The sequence below is a fragment of the Lagenorhynchus albirostris genome, chromosome 6 (assembly GCF_949774975.1).
Source record: "Lagenorhynchus albirostris chromosome 6, mLagAlb1.1, whole genome shotgun sequence".
NCBI lineage: Eukaryota > Metazoa > Chordata > Mammalia > Artiodactyla > Delphinidae > Lagenorhynchus > Lagenorhynchus albirostris.
The window spans coordinates 1,301,966-1,317,526 of record NC_083100.1 but is presented as its reverse complement, the minus strand read 5'-3'; the positions used below and the strand labels follow the sequence as shown (position 1 = coordinate 1,317,526).

The 15,561-nt window shown below is 57.6% G+C and overlaps 2 protein-coding genes across 2 annotated transcripts; both read right to left on the bottom strand.

Annotated features, from left to right (window-relative positions):
* Positions 1–2,621: 2,621 nt before the first annotated feature.
* COPS9 (COP9 signalosome subunit 9) lies at positions 2,622–7,362 on the bottom strand. The gene is made up of 3 exons (XM_060151664.1): positions 7,236–7,362; positions 5,230–5,302; positions 2,622–2,885 (listed from the first exon to the last, which is right to left on the bottom strand). Exons 1-3 carry the CDS (start codon positions 7,296–7,298, stop codon positions 2,848–2,850), a joined length of 174 nt encoding a protein of 57 aa, XP_060007647.1. The 5' UTR covers positions 7,299–7,362; the 3' UTR covers positions 2,622–2,847.
* A 4,488-nt stretch (positions 7,363–11,850) lies between these two features.
* On the bottom strand, positions 11,851–12,776 carry OTOS (otospiralin). The gene is made up of 3 exons (XM_060151203.1): positions 12,690–12,776; positions 12,551–12,577; positions 11,851–12,035 (listed from the first exon to the last, which is right to left on the bottom strand). The coding sequence occupies exons 1-3, from the start codon at positions 12,745–12,747 to the stop codon at positions 11,851–11,853; spliced, it is 270 nt and encodes an 89-aa protein (XP_060007186.1). The 5' UTR covers positions 12,748–12,776.
* Between the last annotated feature and the right edge of the window lie 2,785 nt (positions 12,777–15,561).

Sequence of the window (15,561 nt, the reverse complement as noted above, 5' to 3'; positions counted from 1 at the left end):
CTCCCCCGGAGGAAAGGGCCTTCCCAATCCTGCGAGCTGTGAGTGGGTGCTGCCCTCCTGGCTCACAGCGAGAAGCGTGGACACTGCCGACGGGCCAGGGAGTGGGACGGACAGAGGGTGCGCCAATCAGAGGCCTTCCCGAGCGCTTGCTGCGGACCCTCAACCCCCAACGGGGTGGCGCTGGCAGCGGAACAGCAGGGCACCGTGGAAACCACACCTCCCGTGTGGATGAAGACCTCCTGGGCCGAGAAGCCAACAGGCGGGTGCGCCCGCAGGTGGCCTGAGCCCCGGGGCCCTCTGCTCGCCTGCCTTCCACAGCTTTCCGACAAATTCTTCTTCTTTCGCTTCCAAGGACTCCAATGCAGGGTGCTTCCCTCCTGTCTCTTCCCCAGCCCCCAGGAGTCTCCCTCGCCTTCCGCCCATTCTTCTCCCGGTGGCCGCAGGCACTCCGGCCGGAGTCGTGCTTTGCCGTCTCTGTCCTGCAGCCGGCTGGCAGCCGAGCTTGCGGGGGAAGGCAGTACAGCTTCCCTCTGCCGTGGGCTTCCCAGACCGGCACGCAGGCCGATCCCTGTGACCCTGGCAGTTAGGGACAGAAAGTGAAAAACACGTGCTTTGTCACTGTGAGCGAAAACATACTACGGACAATGGCTAGAGTTTCTTCGTCAAAGGTATGAGCATCTCCTGAGGTAGCCACCGCTCCCCAAGGTGCCGGCCAAGCCACAGCGAGAGGAGGAAGAAAAGAAGGGACTCTGAACCTCGGCCTCACGGTACTGAGGAAGCTGCAAGGGTTCTGTGAAAGCAAAGGAGGCCTAGAGCCTAGCGCGTAAGCAGAGGCCTGAGAGTGCAAAAGACCCGCGCGCGCGCGCGCGCACACACACACACACAGCTGACGTTCACTGAGCACCAGACTGGTCTGAAACTCTGAGGCCAACACGGAGCCCGCTGGGGTCCTACAGCCGCGGCCTGGCAGGGACAGGCCAGCTCCTCACCCGGGCCCGCGGCAGCCCTTCCTTTGCCTGGGCTGCTTCCTCCCTGCTGAAGACCACAGACCCTGAACCAGAGGGCACCGCGGGGACCAAGGGCTGTGTCTACCAACGAGGAACAGAGGCCTGAGGCAGGGGAGCTGATGGGGCACGACCACTGCTCCTCGGTGACATGCTCGACGCAGGGACAACTCGGGGCACCACCAGCCTGAGCTGTCACCACGCCCTTAACACGGTGAAGTGCAAGCCCCGAAGGGCCTCAACTGAGCCGGCTGCAGGGCAACCACCTGCTGGCTAAGGACTCACCCAAATGCCCAGGTGCTCCCCACAGAGCCTTCCGGGCCTGCTCTGAGGAACCCGCTGAGGAAACGTAACTGCCCGTGACTTGACCTCAAGGACAAGCAGATGTCTCTCCCTGAGGTCAGGCCGTGCAGCTCGCCTGGAGGCCCTGTCACTCTGGCTGCAGATCTGAGCTGTGAGTCTGACACAGATGTAGCCCCGAATCCCGACACAGGGCAGGGCTTCAAATGAAGGGTGTTCCCAGTTTCTCCCAAGCTGGTCTTCCCAGGGTCGCTGCCCTCGTGTCAGCCCCTTGAGCCGCGCTAGATGACTGGCCCTCCCTCCCGGGGGCCGAGCTCCATGAGGACGGGCCTGCTAAGTGGCAGAAGCCCACTCGGCACTCATGAGAAAACAGGCAGAGGGAACGTCTCGTCCTGTTTAAAATCTCACCTGGTCTTCGGTGAAATGTCTTTCATAACCAGGCCATCGAGGTGCTCCGTTCGGCAGTTCTCACGGGGAAGGTCAGCACATCCCAACTCATCTAAGTGGCTCTGCTCGACTCTGAGCTGTGGGGACCGATGAAGCCATGTGCCCTGGGCCTTTCCTTATCGAAGGAACATTCTTCACTTCGAGACTGATACGAAATAGTAATCTTAGTGTTTACAACCATTATCAATTGCTGAGCTGGACCAGCAAGAAACTTCCCCCGTAGGTGCTACGCTCTCCTTTGAGATGGACCAACACATACATTTCTCAGGTAGGAGGCGTCTCTTCCAGAGTCATTATCGAGTTGCCCTGCTTCTTCCAGCCTCAGATTTGGGGACAGCAGCTGCTCTGACGTTAGGAGGGGAAACACGCAGCTACATGTGCCTCCAGGGGAGGGATGGGACCCGAGTAAGGTCTCACAGGCACTTCCAGGAGCCGGCCTGCACCGCTTACGGGTCTAACACAAACACCACGTTAGCAACCGTGAGCTGTCAGAATTACTCAAGGCCACAGAGCAAAAAGTGCACCATGTGGGGCTTCCCTGGTGGCGCAGTGGTTGACAGGCCGCCTGCCGATGCAGGGGACACGGGTTCATGCCCCAGTCCGGGAAGATCCCACGTGTCGCGGAGCGGCTGGGCCCGTGGGCCGCGGCCGTTGGGCCTGCGCGTCCGGAGCCTGTGCTCCGCGATGGGAGAGGCCACGGCAGTGAGAGGCCCACGTACCGCAAAAACAAAAAGTGCACCATGTATTTCTATGCTGAGACCTGGTTCTCTTAGCATGGAACACAGGCATGCATGTACACGTATGCACAAGGAGACGTCTAGGGATTGTAATATTCACTCAAAAATGCAAGCATTAAAATCACCCTGCAAGTAATAACATCACTTTTTTAATTGAAGTTAAGGACAAAAGGCGGTCACATTCAGAGATTAACAGGCTTCATCCAGATGGTTAAAACTATCTCTTCCTTCTTCGTTAACCATCTCCGAATTTCAAGTGATTTCCACAAGTTCTCCAGAACCATCTAAAACTGTCCTTTGAGGCGATCCACCACACCACGGCATGGCAAAGCCTGAGCAAACGCACCGCCGGACACACCTCACTGGATATCATCGTCATCAAAGAGATCTTCAAAATCTACAAAATGAACAAAATCACACATTGATGGGGCACACGAGGTCTACAGCTGAGGAAATAACTATAAAATGAGGTATATGGTCATTCAAAACTAGAGAGAAAACAGTGAACAATCTGATAAAGAACTTTTCCCAGGACAGGTTCTCAATTTTATCAATTTTATCCAACCGGGGCTCATACAGTCCAAAGGGACAGTAGTCCAGAGTGCACCTTTATTCTTGTTTCTATTTAGATGACAATCTTAAGAAAATGCACGAGGGCGTGTTCTGGACCACGTGGGCGACCCCTCACAGCCATGACTGCGTGCCCGTGAGTACGGCCAGGGCTCTGCTCTCGCCAACGCTGCGTGGAGGGCAGGGGAGGCGGGCTGAAGCTGCCTGCGGCTCCCAGCCGTGAGCAGGAAACTGCAGAGCTGGGGGGAGAAAGGCGGTGGAGGGACAGAGCCCTGTGAGAACGACTCCCTTTAAGAGAGTCTGACCTATAGTTAAGCTTGAGAAACACAGCCTGAGCCCCATTCCCACTAGAAGAAACGCCAGAAATTCACAGCGCACTGCATCCTGCGAGGGGGTCAAAGCCAAACTCATGGTTATTTGTCCTTCTGTTTACTTCTTTGTATATTTTCTACATCCCCACCACGGGTTATGTGTTACTTTCACAAGAAGAGAAAAAGCCACTCACGTGTACCGTGCACTGAGAATGTGCAGAGTAAACGAAGAGCCATTAGGAGGACGGGTTGGTCCCCACACCCCTGCTCCCCAGGGAAAGGCGGCACCCAGGCACCTCCTGCCCCACCCCGCCCCCCGGACGGCCCCACCGGTGCCCGCCTCTGCCACCGCCTGGCCTGGCCTGTGGTCCCGCAGCTCCCCCTGCACCCACCTGTCTGGGCTCTCGCCCCGAGCCGTCCCGGCCCACCCCGTCTAGCGCTCCCATTCTGTAAAAGTGAGTGAGCAGAGCGAACCTCGCTCGGGGTTTGAACTCCACTGCCTAGGGGACGACAGGCCATCAAAAACTATCTGTTCAATCATGAGTGAAAAGGACTACGGACAAGTCCTTCCAAAGGCCACTCGGCTTCCTCGCGGGAACGGCTTCCGGCACACCTGGGCCGTCACAACCTGCCGGGCGGCGTCTGCTCGCCTGCGCCCCTTCTCCTCCCTGCCGGACTCGGACTCGGAGGGAGAAGCGCCCTCGTCCGCTCCCGTGCTCACCTGGCCTGAAGGCCTGGGTCCTTCTCACAGGTGCTCTGTCAGAATTAAAGGGCTGTAGGTGGAAATCAGCCAACTGTCTCTAAGCCCCGGGCTGGCAGAGGAGGAGGGGGGCTTGCAAGGAGACCCTCAAAGTATGAGTGGATCGTGCCGTACTGGGGACCACACACCCCTACCCGGGTGAGGTCCTAGCGGCGGCTCTGCACCCCGTGCTCCCCACACCTGCTCCCCCGGAGAACTTAACAAACGTCACCCCCCTCAGTCCTTCGGGGACGCTGCCTGGGGAGAGCAGCTGGGCTCCCCGGGAAGGCTGCCCTCATGCAGCAGCCTGGCTTCTCTCGTTAGGCAACAACGCCTGAAAAGCAGCCAGAAAAAGCAACACGGGCTCGGGCGCCAGAGAGGTTCGGGGTCCCTGAAAACCAACACGGCAAGGCAACATCCTGACCGCCACTAACTAGTGACGAAAGTTCTCTGTAGTGGCAGGCACCCTGGATGACAGACGGACAATAAGAGATAAAATACCACTTTACTCTCCTAAGAAAGCGATCTTGTGTTTCTTATGATTTAACCTTTGGTAGGGATGAATATACTCTATAGGAACAAGGCCTTAAGAAACCAGAAGGGGACACGAGAAGGACCCCCTCAATCATATATGAAGACTTCCTATAAAGTTGGTTTCTCACTGTTTATTTGGTAAAACTCCACCCATGTTCCTGAAGCTAGCATTAAGCCCTTACATGCAAGTAGCTCCCGGTGTCAGAGAAAAGGGGCGGAGAAGAGCAGGAGTGTGGCTGCCACTCTGCACAGGCAGAGCCCAGGGGACAGGAACCCAGTGGCGAACAGGGAGAGGAAAGCAAACCAGCCGTCATGAGAGAGGGGAGACGAGAAAGCCAGACGGACCAGACCCTGCTACAGTTTCAGGTGTCCAAGTGCACGTTCATGGCTCAAACTCAACAACTGGAACATAAGACTGGAAGCTTTTTTCCCTCCTGAAAAACAGGGCTGCGCGGCGTTCCAAGAATGGCACAGGATCTGGCCTTTACTGGTCTACGATCCAAGTCACTCATGTCACGAAGTTGCTCCACTGCAGAACTTGCAGAAGAAACAGATTAAAACCGGCCAGCCAATCCCAGCGTCCTTACCATTAAAAAAGTCTGCGTGAACTGCCTTTTCATTGGCCGCCAAGTCCATCAGGAGCCCGGTGCTGCCTCCTGCCTGGGGAGGGAAAGGAAAGCTCATGGCAGCGGGGTTTTCCGAGAGAACGAGTGGTGTAAGTGCCACGCAGGCTCCACACCACTCCTGGGCAGAAAGTGTCCAGGTCGGAGACAACATTTAGTCCAGGGGAAGGGAGGGAGGGCGCGCAGGGCTGGGGAGGCGGCATTCCAAGGAATTACGGCGAGGGTCCCCTCGGGTCGGACGTCCTCGACTCCTCTCGCCTTTTCCGTAGAGTCCTGCCGCTGCCCCAAACAGCAGCACTGCTGCGCACACCTGGACAAGAGGCCCCGAGCGCGCGCAAGACTGGGCCTGACCACTGCTCTGCTCTGGACTGCTTCTGAGAGTTAAACCATTTCCCCTGAGAAACCGACCTGCTGACCTGGGGTTCTGGGGAGGGGGGCGGGGCCCTCACGGGCCTTCCCACTGCCACCACTCAACGGTGGCAGTGAAACAACGCCACAACCAAAGCTGGGCAACGTGGCGAGGATTCTGAGCCGTTTAGAGTCACATGGTGACAGCCAGAGCAGAGGCCTCTGGTGGCAGCACCCTGGACGGCCGGCCCACAGGCCCGCTGCCACCCTGACTCCCGACCGCCCCCAGGCTGTCTGCCCTGCCTCTTGCTGTCTCAAAGGGCAGAGCACCTCCCGTGCTCCCTTAGCAGCGGGGACTCTCAGAGCCTTCCTTCCTTCCTCAGGCGCCCTCCTGCCCCGTCCCCACAGGAAGCTGTGCGGATTCCACCTGTGACACAGCTGCGGAGTTTGCGCCTACCTCCCTCTGGAGGCACTGCCTTCATTCAGACCCTCCTCGCGCCCCCTGTCCCCCTGTTTGTACTGCCCCACTCTCTCACCCCAAACCCTCCAGAGCGACGGCGCCACGAACCAGTCAGAGCCGTCACTCCGCACCTTAAAGCCCTCCAGCGACTCCACGCTTGCCTAAAGTAGCGCCTGGAGCACAGGGCTGAGAAGCAGGGGGTGAGTGCAGGTGCCTCGGGACTGCGGTGCAGAGGGCCCACCTGTCCCAGGACGGCTACAGGCCATGCACCATCTGCCCCCCAACCCCGCCTGCCGGCTCCATCCCATTCCCGCTCTCCCAGGCACGACCTGCCCTCCCCTAGACCCTGCAGGCCTCGCTCCCAATCCGCCAGGCCTCGCCCCTACCTGCGCCCCAGCGCGCCGCCAGCATCTGGCTGCAGCCAGCTGCTCTCCTAAGCCTTTGCTGGGCCACCCCAAAGCCCGGGGGCTTCTAGCAACCCGCACCGCCTTTTGATGCACTAAGAATTGGCACCCAGCGTCTCTCTGTGCTCCCGGGACGCCCAGGAGCACACAGAATGGGTCTGTCCCCCCTGAGGTTTGACAAGGAGAAATCGAGGTCCGGACCCCGCGGAGCCGGCCTGACACTCCGAGCACACACCACCACCACCAGACAGGAACGCCCTGTGCCCAGAGGATGGGGTGACACAACCACCCTGCGCAACTGCCCCGCGCGGAGCACAGACCTGCCAGGCGCCCCTCTCCCCCGCTCCGCGGGCTGGCGGCCGCTTCTTTCCCAAGGGCAGTTGGTCAGCCGAGCTCTCGTCTCCCCTCCTCCCAGACAGGGACTCGCCCCCGCCGCGCCACAGCACGCCATCCCGGCCGGGGCCTACCTCCTCCCCAGCACCTGGCACGAGCTCAACCCCGTCCCCGGGGTCCCCACCAATCGCTCCTGCGGGGCTCCAGGCCGCGGGCACCGACGCTCACCGCAACCCCGGCCCGTAGCCATCCCGGCCGCCACCTCACTGGGTTCCCGGAGGCCCCATTCTTTCGCCCGAGGTAGGAACCGCCGGGACGGCGAGCGCGCCCGCGCAGGCCGCCACCTTCTCTCGCCCCAAACCCGGCCCGCGCCCGACAGCTGGCCTTGGCTCCGCTCCCGCCCGGCCCGGCGCCGCCCGCCTTACCTCGTCCAGATCCACGTAGGGCCCCGCACCCTCGGGAAACATCTCGTCCACCGCCGGCTTCATCTCCGCCTGCAGCTCCGGCGTCCCCGACCCACTTCCGGCCCGCTGACTCCCTCTTCCGGTGCAAGCCCCGCCTTGGCAAGTCTAGACTCGAGAGGACGGCCGACTCTATGGTTTCCTCCCCCCACCATCTGACAGGTCTTCCACGCTATGGTCCCCTCCTCCATTAGTCAGGGCGGGCAAGACTGGCCTGGTTGGGGCTGGGGTGGGCGGGGTCTCCGCGTGGCTGCCGGCACACAAGGGAAGCCGTGACCTCACCGCGGCCACCGACAGTTTGGACCTAAGGGCCTGACACTGACAGGTGCCCAGGAAATACCCATTAAAGAGTATGCGTGGGTAACAGAGTAAAAAGGCAACCCACAGAATGGGAGAAGATATTCGCAAACCATATATCTGATAAGGGATTAATATACAGAATGTACAGAGGACTCCTAAAATTCAACAACAGAAAACAAGGAGTCCGATTAAAAAATCAGCAAAGGACTGGAATAGACATTTATCCAAAGAAGATTTATAACTGGCCAATAAACCTATGAAAAGATGTTCAACATCACTGATCATCAGAGAAAGACAAACCAAACCACAATGAGATACCACCCCACATCCATCGGGATGGCTACTGTCAAAACCCCAGAAAATACCAAATGTTAGCAAGGATGTGGGGAAGTTGGAACCCTTGTGCGCTGTTGGTTGGAATGTAAAATGGTGCGGCAATTGTAGAAAACAGTATGGAGGTTCCTCAAAAGCGAAACATAGATTTACCGTATGGTCCAGGATTCCACCCTGGGCATAAACCCGAAAGAATTGACAGCAGGGTCTCGAAGAGGTATTTGTACACCCACGTTCACAGCAACATTTTCCACAATGGCTAAAATGTGAAAGAACTCAGGTAGGTATCCATCAACATTTCAATGGTTGAGCAAAATGTGGTCCATCCGTACAGTAGAATATTATTCAGCCTTTAAAAGGAAGGAAATTCTAACAGCTGCTCCAATGTGGATGACCCTTGAGGACATTATGCTTAGTGAAATCTCCAAAAGACAAATACCGTATGATTCCGCTTATATGAGGTACGCAGAGTAATCAAATTCATAGAGACAGAAAGTAGAATGGGGCTGGGGGAGGGGGAGGGGGAGTTAGTGCTTAATGAGGAGAAGAAATAGCCTGGAGATGGATGATGATGGTTGCATAACAATGTGAATGCACTTAATGCCTCTCAAAAATAGTTAAGATAGGGCTTCCCTGGTGGCGCAGTGGTTGGGAGTCCGCCTGCCCATGCAGGGGACACGGGTTCATGCCCCGGTCCGGGATGATCCCACATGCCGTGGAGCGGCTAAGCCGGCGCGTCTGGAGCCTGTGCTCCACAACGGGAGAGGCCGCAACAGTGAGAGGCCCGCGTACCGCAAAAAAAAAAAAAAAAAAGTTAAGGTAGTAAATGTTCCATTGTATGTATTTTATCATAAGTTTTTAAAAAGAATGTGAATGAGAGAGAAGTGAGGGCAGGAGGGAGAGGGGAAGGGATGGTGGGGAAGGAGAGCATGAGATATCTGAGCTAGACTTTTAGAAGTAGGTAGGCTTGGGGGCTAAGCTGCCAGAGAAGTGGGGGTGGGGGGGGAGGGGGAAGGGAGGGTGGTTCCAGGGAGACGGGAATTGAGCCTAGATTGAGCAGGGATTGTGGCCCCGGGTCAGGCGTGGGTGGACAGCGCAGGGCCAAGGGAGAAGGGAAAGTGACTGGCCGGGTGGGTGAGCCTCCAATGTCACCATGACACGAGTCACCCCAAGTGCCCGAGGGAAAGTCAGACCAGTGAAGCCTGAGTCCGTGGTACCAGCCAACTCCCCTTCTGAGTCGTTTCAAAGCACAGGGACCCCCATTCCTGTGGAGGGGTGAGGTCTCCAGGAGAGCGGGGCACAGAGTCCACCCCAGGGGACACATGTTTATGTTTATGGAGGAGCAGAAGCAGGGCAGTGATGTCACAGGGGTGGAAGGACAGGGTAGGCTTGGGGGACCCCCAGAGCACCAGGGGATTGGGCTTGTCGCTGGGTGATCACATCCAGACCACATCCTTTGAGAGTGAAAGGGACCCTATTGGTGACTGCTCCAGGACAGCAGGTGTGAACAAAGAATGTCGCAGGCGTATCAGTAAACAAAGGATGTTGAGGCCGTCAGGCCCTCAGCCTCTCAGCCTCTGCAGCGGCTCCCACTGTGCACCCTGAGGGGATTCAGGATGGAGGAGAGCAGGATCCTGGCCCGCAGGAGGGTTCAGGTGCATATCAAAGGAGTAATTTCAGTGAGCCCAGACGCTTGCATCTTCCCGTACAAAGAAAAGCACTAAATTCATTAACTTGAGATGTCTGGTTTTCTTTAATTAGCAGGAATCTTTTGATGTCCCAACTACCTAGTCTTTTTTGGCAAAAACTATAGATCCTGGCTCCTCCCTTCCCTCTTCAGGACCCTGAGATCTGAGAGGCTGTCTCCTGAGCTTAAGTCCTCAGTATGTCTGCCAAATAAAACATAATTCTCAACTTCTAGGTTGTGCATTTTTTTCAGTCGACAGGGGCATTGACTGCTGGGCACAGAGGGCGTGTGGCCCCCCAGGCCATCAGCGGCGAGGCAGGGATGAGAAGACAGTGGCTGCCCGTGGTGCTTGTTGGTAGCAAGCATTGAGGGGTGAAGCCAGCTGAGGACGTGGGGCAGGAATTGGAGGGGTCCCCCGCCACCAGGTCTGACTGTGAAGGGAAACCAAGAGGGGTGCACAGAAGGGAAATGGAGCTGTGTGTGCTCAGGTGAACAGAGAGGGTCCTGAATGGGGAGCCGGGTGCCCCCGGGGCCACAGGGCAAGCGGGTAGGGCGTCTGCTGAGGGTTGCTTGAGGGTGGGGTTTTCTTCTTCTGAGAACAGGAGGGCAGCTGGGACTTTGAAGACACGCAATAATGCAGCTATGTGTCTTGGGTGGTCATGGGTGTGTCCAAGAGGGGACACAGCTCTGGCCAGGGCACCCCAGGGGCTTCCCCGGGAGGCGCACGGGAGGCAGTCCTTCGAGCACTTCGGAGGGGCATCTGGAGCCGTCATTCTCCAATGCTTGACATAACTGGGTGCATGAAAATCCGAGTGGCATGTAAATGACCACACACACGCAAACACACACGCACGCACATGAATTAACACACAGGTCAGCACCATGTCCAGGGGGTGAGGGTGCCTTTCGTCTGGTACGTTTGGTCAAGGCCCAGCTGCCACAAGTGGACTCTCATGGGAGTCGGGACTTTGTGTGTGTGTGTGTGTGTGTGTGTGTGTGTGTATGTGTGTGTGTGTGTGTGTGTGTGTGTGCAGTTAATTTACAGAAACCAAACTCAGACCAGCTCAAGGGGGAAAAGAAACAAAGAATGTACTGGTTTTTCCCAAAGCGACAGGCTAGGCCAACAGATTCTTCCTCTTTCACATTGAAGCCTGGACACAGGGAGGGAAGCTACACGTTGGCCACAGGAGGTGGAGACAGAAGTGAGGGCAGGAAGCCTTGCTGGACGGCTGGGGCCAGTGGGTAGCCACTGCCTGGGCACCGCGGCCACCTCCCCTCCCCCTCCCAGGTCCCTCCCAGCACAGCTGGGTGTCCATGCCAGGGTCCCGGGAGAGAACTCTCAGAATAACCCCTACTTCTCACTCACCTTAAAGGACAGCCTGCAGACCCTGGAGGCTGCACACAGGATGGAGTTCATTCCCATCACATATTTCCAACGAGCAGAACACACAGCACCCGAGTTTCACAAAACCTTACAAAATTCTTATTGTGTGTAATGGTTGCTATGCTTAGATGCTAGTACAAATACCAGTGTCTAAAGTTAAATAGGGAGTATTTTCTATTATTTTATTTTAAAGACAAGCAGCTTGCAGCCCATTAAACCGATTTCTTCGCCACCTGGTGGGGCGGGGCCCGAAGCTGGTGCGTCCTGGCTCTGCCCAGGGCAGGCAGCCCCACTCCCCCCAAGTCCCCGAGTCTGCACTGCTGGTGGTCATGTTTTGGGGGCCCTTCTGCCTGCAGACCCAGCGCCCAGGCACTCGGCGATGCCCACAGACCAGCTGCCCTGGTGTGAGTTGAGCGCGAGGGGTGGAGCCCCGGCAGGACGTCCAGCCCAGGGAGGCCGCTGTGGGTCTGCCTGTTGTCCAGCTCAGTGGCCAAGGGTGGGGGGGTTCCTGGGGCGCAGCTGCCTGGATGGGACCTGGGTCCTGTCAACAAGCCAGGCAGTTACCTGGTGTCTGCTTGCCTCAGTTTCCCCACCTACACTCCGAGGATCCTCCTACGGTCAGTGAGGACAGAGGGCATCGCAGTTGGTACTCTGTGGACAGACACCATGCACAGGCCTTTCTAAGAAGTGTTCCCTGATGGGCAAGAGGGGCCGGGCTGATTTGTCAAATGAGAGAGTAAGTGGAGCAGAGTGGAGATGCTTCTCCTAAGAAAACCAAGAAGACCACCACGTGCGTCGTGCATTCAAGCCAGGAGTTTATTCAGTACGAGGCCGGCCCGACTCCCACGGGCTGGGGGCCCCCCTGCCCCGGATGCTCACTCCTCCCTGTAGGGGACGTGGAAGCCCAGGGTGGTCCCCAGCGGGAAGTGGGCAAAGAAGGTGCGGGCCATGTCCTCCAGCTGGGGGTAGGCCCCCATGGCCTGGAAGTGTTGCACATAGTTCCAGAAGTCGGACGTGGAGAAGGGCCAGTAGGGCATGGCCGGCAGCTCCGCGTAGGGGTCTGGAGGGAGGACAACAGTTGCTCAGGGGCTGACCCACCCGCACCTGCGCGGAGGCACTGAGCCTGGCCATCTGAGGAGCAGCTGCGGGTAACACCAGCCCTGCCCCTCAGGACTCCTGGCCTGGGGGACAGAGGAGGGGAGAAGGGCGAAGTCTGGCCCATCCTGCAGACACTGAGCGGGATGCAGGGCATGCGGGTGGGATTCGGACGACACCACAGCCCCCAGCCTTGGAGTCCGGATGCTCTGCACCGAGGTGGGACTAGGGGCCAGAGATGAGAATGCTGGGGTCCTCGGGGGCTCAGAGGGTCTCTCCTGCCCGGTGTGTCCCCAGTGGCTGGAGGAGAGGGCCCAGGGAAGAGGCTGCAGTCCCTCTGCCAGTGCGGCTCAGCCTACACCTGAGCCGGGGCTCCCACTTCCCCTGCTCTGGACCGGAGGCCAGCTCCCACCCGGCCACTCTTCTTCCCCCACCGCCCCCCAGACACGTGAGACCAGAACCGGGAAAGCAATACGGTACCTCCTTCCTCCTGCACCGGCTTGGCCCCTGCGAGGGAAGGGAGAGAAGTCACCCCAGAGGCCCCCCAGGAAGGACCTCACCACCCACCGGTACTCCAGTGCCTAGACAGGACAGCACAGGAGGACAGGCAGCCCCTCACCTGCCAGAGGTCCCAGCAAGAGGCAGAGGGCCAGCCCGGGCACCAGGCAGGTCTTCATGTTCCCCAGGCCTGTCCCCCACCGACCAATGGTGCTCAGGTCCACCTGCAGCAAGAGGAACCCGGACAGGTGAGACCACCCACCCCTCGGACCGCCACTGCTCCCGCCACCCACAGGTGGGCCACTCCTGGGAAAACAGCTCTGGTGAAAAGAGAAGTTGCCAGTGTTTTCCTGACAATTTCGATTTCAGTGGCTTCAAGCCTTTCCTCTGAGGCTAACCCCCAGGCAGAATCAGTTGGCCTTATTTAATTTAACTATTTAAGGAATCCCCCCCCCAACCCCGCATATGCCCTCCCCAGAGGTTACCTCGCAGCTGCTGTCCCCCAGCTGTGTAGCCTGACGGGCGTCTGCTGCCAGCGCACAGCCTCCCCTTTATAAAAGGCCGGGGACAGGGGCAGACGTCACCTCCGTGAACCTTCAAACTGAATATTTCATCCCCGCCCAGAGGACTGAGGGCTTCTGTGACCCTGCTGGCGGCCACCTCCCAGGAGTCCACTTTTGGGAATCTGATCCAAAGATCAAATTGGGAGAAAAACATTTTTGCACAGGCCTAAGGTTTTAGGACTGAATTCAACATTGGTACTCAAAATAAACCCAACTTCCTTTCTACCAGGAGAGAAAGACATTCGAAGTCTGACATTGGGGCTGCGATGCCCCCCTTGTGGGAGCAGGGTAATCACAGAGCTGCCCCGGGGACAGGCAGGCAGGACGGGACCCTCGGGGAGCCAACAGCAGCCCTGGGTCAGCAGTCCCCGCTGACAGGTCACCGTTGAGCACAGTGACAGGCAGGAAGCGGGGTGTCCAGCCTGATGTCCCACCTCCAGACTGGCGCCTCTGGCTTATAAGCAGTGATTAAGTCTGTCGCCATGCAAGACAGCTACTTAGCAGGTGACCGTTACAGGTTACTCAGGTATGAGGGGACTATAGCCCCCAGATGCGCAGGAAGGATGTCTTCTGGCAAAGAAGCCCCAGCAGAATTTAGGGGTTCGAGTCCCCGGCTCCACCAGAATCTGCTCACACGTCCCCACCCAAGTGAGGAGGGGCTATGCTTCCCCCCAGAATGCCCAGACTTTCAGAGGTGGGACCCGAGCGTCCTCTGTTCAACCTGCCTGTGATGCGGCCGCACACCAGGCTGAACTTTGGGTTTTATTTTCAGAAGTCGGACCCTGTGCCTCCAAGAGAGAAATTCTTTTAGGGAAGCTGAACTGGGGTCCTCAGGTGGGCACTTGGTAACTGTGTCGGGGTCCCCAGAACCTCTCCCAGGTTCGCTAGGAGGCCCCCAGGATTCAGCAGAGCCCGTGCTCACAGCTGGATTCAGGACAGAGAAAGGATACAAAGCAGCATCAGTAAAAGGAAGAGGCTGGTGGGGACAAGTCGGGGACCAGGCGTGAGCACACGACACACTTAGCTCTCTGCCACCAGCCGTGATGACCTGTGACGTACTGTCTCCCCGGGGAGCCCGTCAGAGACACAGCGCCTGGGGCTTTTCCTGGGAGTGGTCGCGGGCACCTGTGCCTGGTGAAGGTTCCAGACTCCCAGGAGGAAGCGGCACTCCGCAGGAGCCTCACTGGGCACAAACGTCTAGGGGCCGTGAGGCCGTCTGCTCCACGAGGGGGCTGGGGACCCTCCCGGTGCGCCCAGCCCAGGGCCAGCCTCGCGGGCAGGCCTGTCTGAGGGGCTTTTCTGCACAGCACAGACGCTTTCTGGTTCTCTGTCTGCCCCTGGCTGGGAATCTTAAGCTCTGAGCTCCTCATTTCCTTTTCCCAAATTCTCCAGCACACTTAGAAGCTACCAGCCAACCCAACAGTCTTTACTCCTTATTCCCACTAAGGGGCTGTGACGGCAGCTGCCTGGTCACCCACAGCTGTGCCTCCTGTAGGCACTTGGCTTCGGGACTCGATCTCGCACTTGGTGCCGTGGACGACGGAGGCCCTTGACCACTGCGAATGGCGCCACTGATGTCAGAGGGCAGAGAGGCAGCTCCCGAGCCCCTCCTGAGCCCTGTAACCCCCTGGGCCCCTCTCCCGGCTCCAGTACTCCACCCAACAGGGCCACTCGGAGCGTAAGGGGACACGGGGTTTAGGTAGGAACAGGCCTTATGCAGTATGAGGAGCTGAGGATGTGAAGTCTGGAAGGGCGGGTGGGAGCCAGCCTCCGCAGGGTCTGGCGTCTGTGCGTTTCGGGCCCGGCGTTGCGGTGAGCCTGGGACCGCCGGTGCTCTGCGGGGGAAGTGTGCAGCTGGTCGGGGCACGGCGGGGAGTGGGGACCAGCTGGTCTTGCTACCGTCATCACCACGTTGTCCATCACTAACGGTTCCATGTCTGAAGACGATGTGCGAACATCCCTGTGATGTTGGGGAAAACGAAATAAAATTACAAGTACTTATTTTATAACTGATTACTTCACTATAAAACACTATACATAGAAAAAGTCCACAAGTAATGAGCAGTGATGGTGTTGGGAGCTATGGGCAGTGATGGTGTTGGGAGCTATGGGTATATATGTTTTTCCTTCTTTCTGGGTATTCGTTTTCCTTAATTCATTACTTTTATTTTTTTTACTTAATTTTTATTTTATATTGGGGTAGAGTTGATTTACAATGTTGTGTTAGTTTCAGGTGTACAGCACAGTGATTCAGTTATACATACACATATTTCCATTCTTTTTCAGATTCTTTTCCCATATAGGTTATTACAGAGTATTGAGTAGAGTTCGTCCCTGTGCGGTACAGTAGATCCTTGTTGATTATCTATTTTATATATAGGAGTGTGTATATGTCAATCCCAAACTCCTAATTTATCCCTCTCCCACCTT

Coding starts and splice junctions, on each gene's coding strand:
- COPS9 (XM_060151664.1), bottom strand. CDS start 7,298: ATGAAGCCGGCGGTGGACGAGATGTTTCCCGAGGGTGCGGGGCCCTAC. Junction 5,303..7,235: donor CCTACGTGGATCTGGACGAG/GTAAGGCGGGCG, acceptor TTCCCTCCCCAG/GCAGGAGGCAGCACCGGGCT. Junction 2,886..5,229: donor TCACGCAGACTTTTTTAATG/GTAAGGACGCTG, acceptor TTCATTTTGTAG/ATTTTGAAGATCTCTTTGAT.
- OTOS (XM_060151203.1), bottom strand. CDS start 12,747: ATGAAGACCTGCCTGGTGCCCGGGCTGGCCCTCTGCCTCTTGCTGGGA. Junction 12,578..12,689: donor CTTGCTGGGACCTCTGGCAG/GTGAGGGGCTGC, acceptor CTTCCCTCGCAG/GGGCCAAGCCGGTGCAGGAG. Junction 12,036..12,550: donor GCCGGTGCAGGAGGAAGGAG/GTACCGTATTGC, acceptor TCCTCCCTCCAG/ACCCCTACGCGGAGCTGCCG.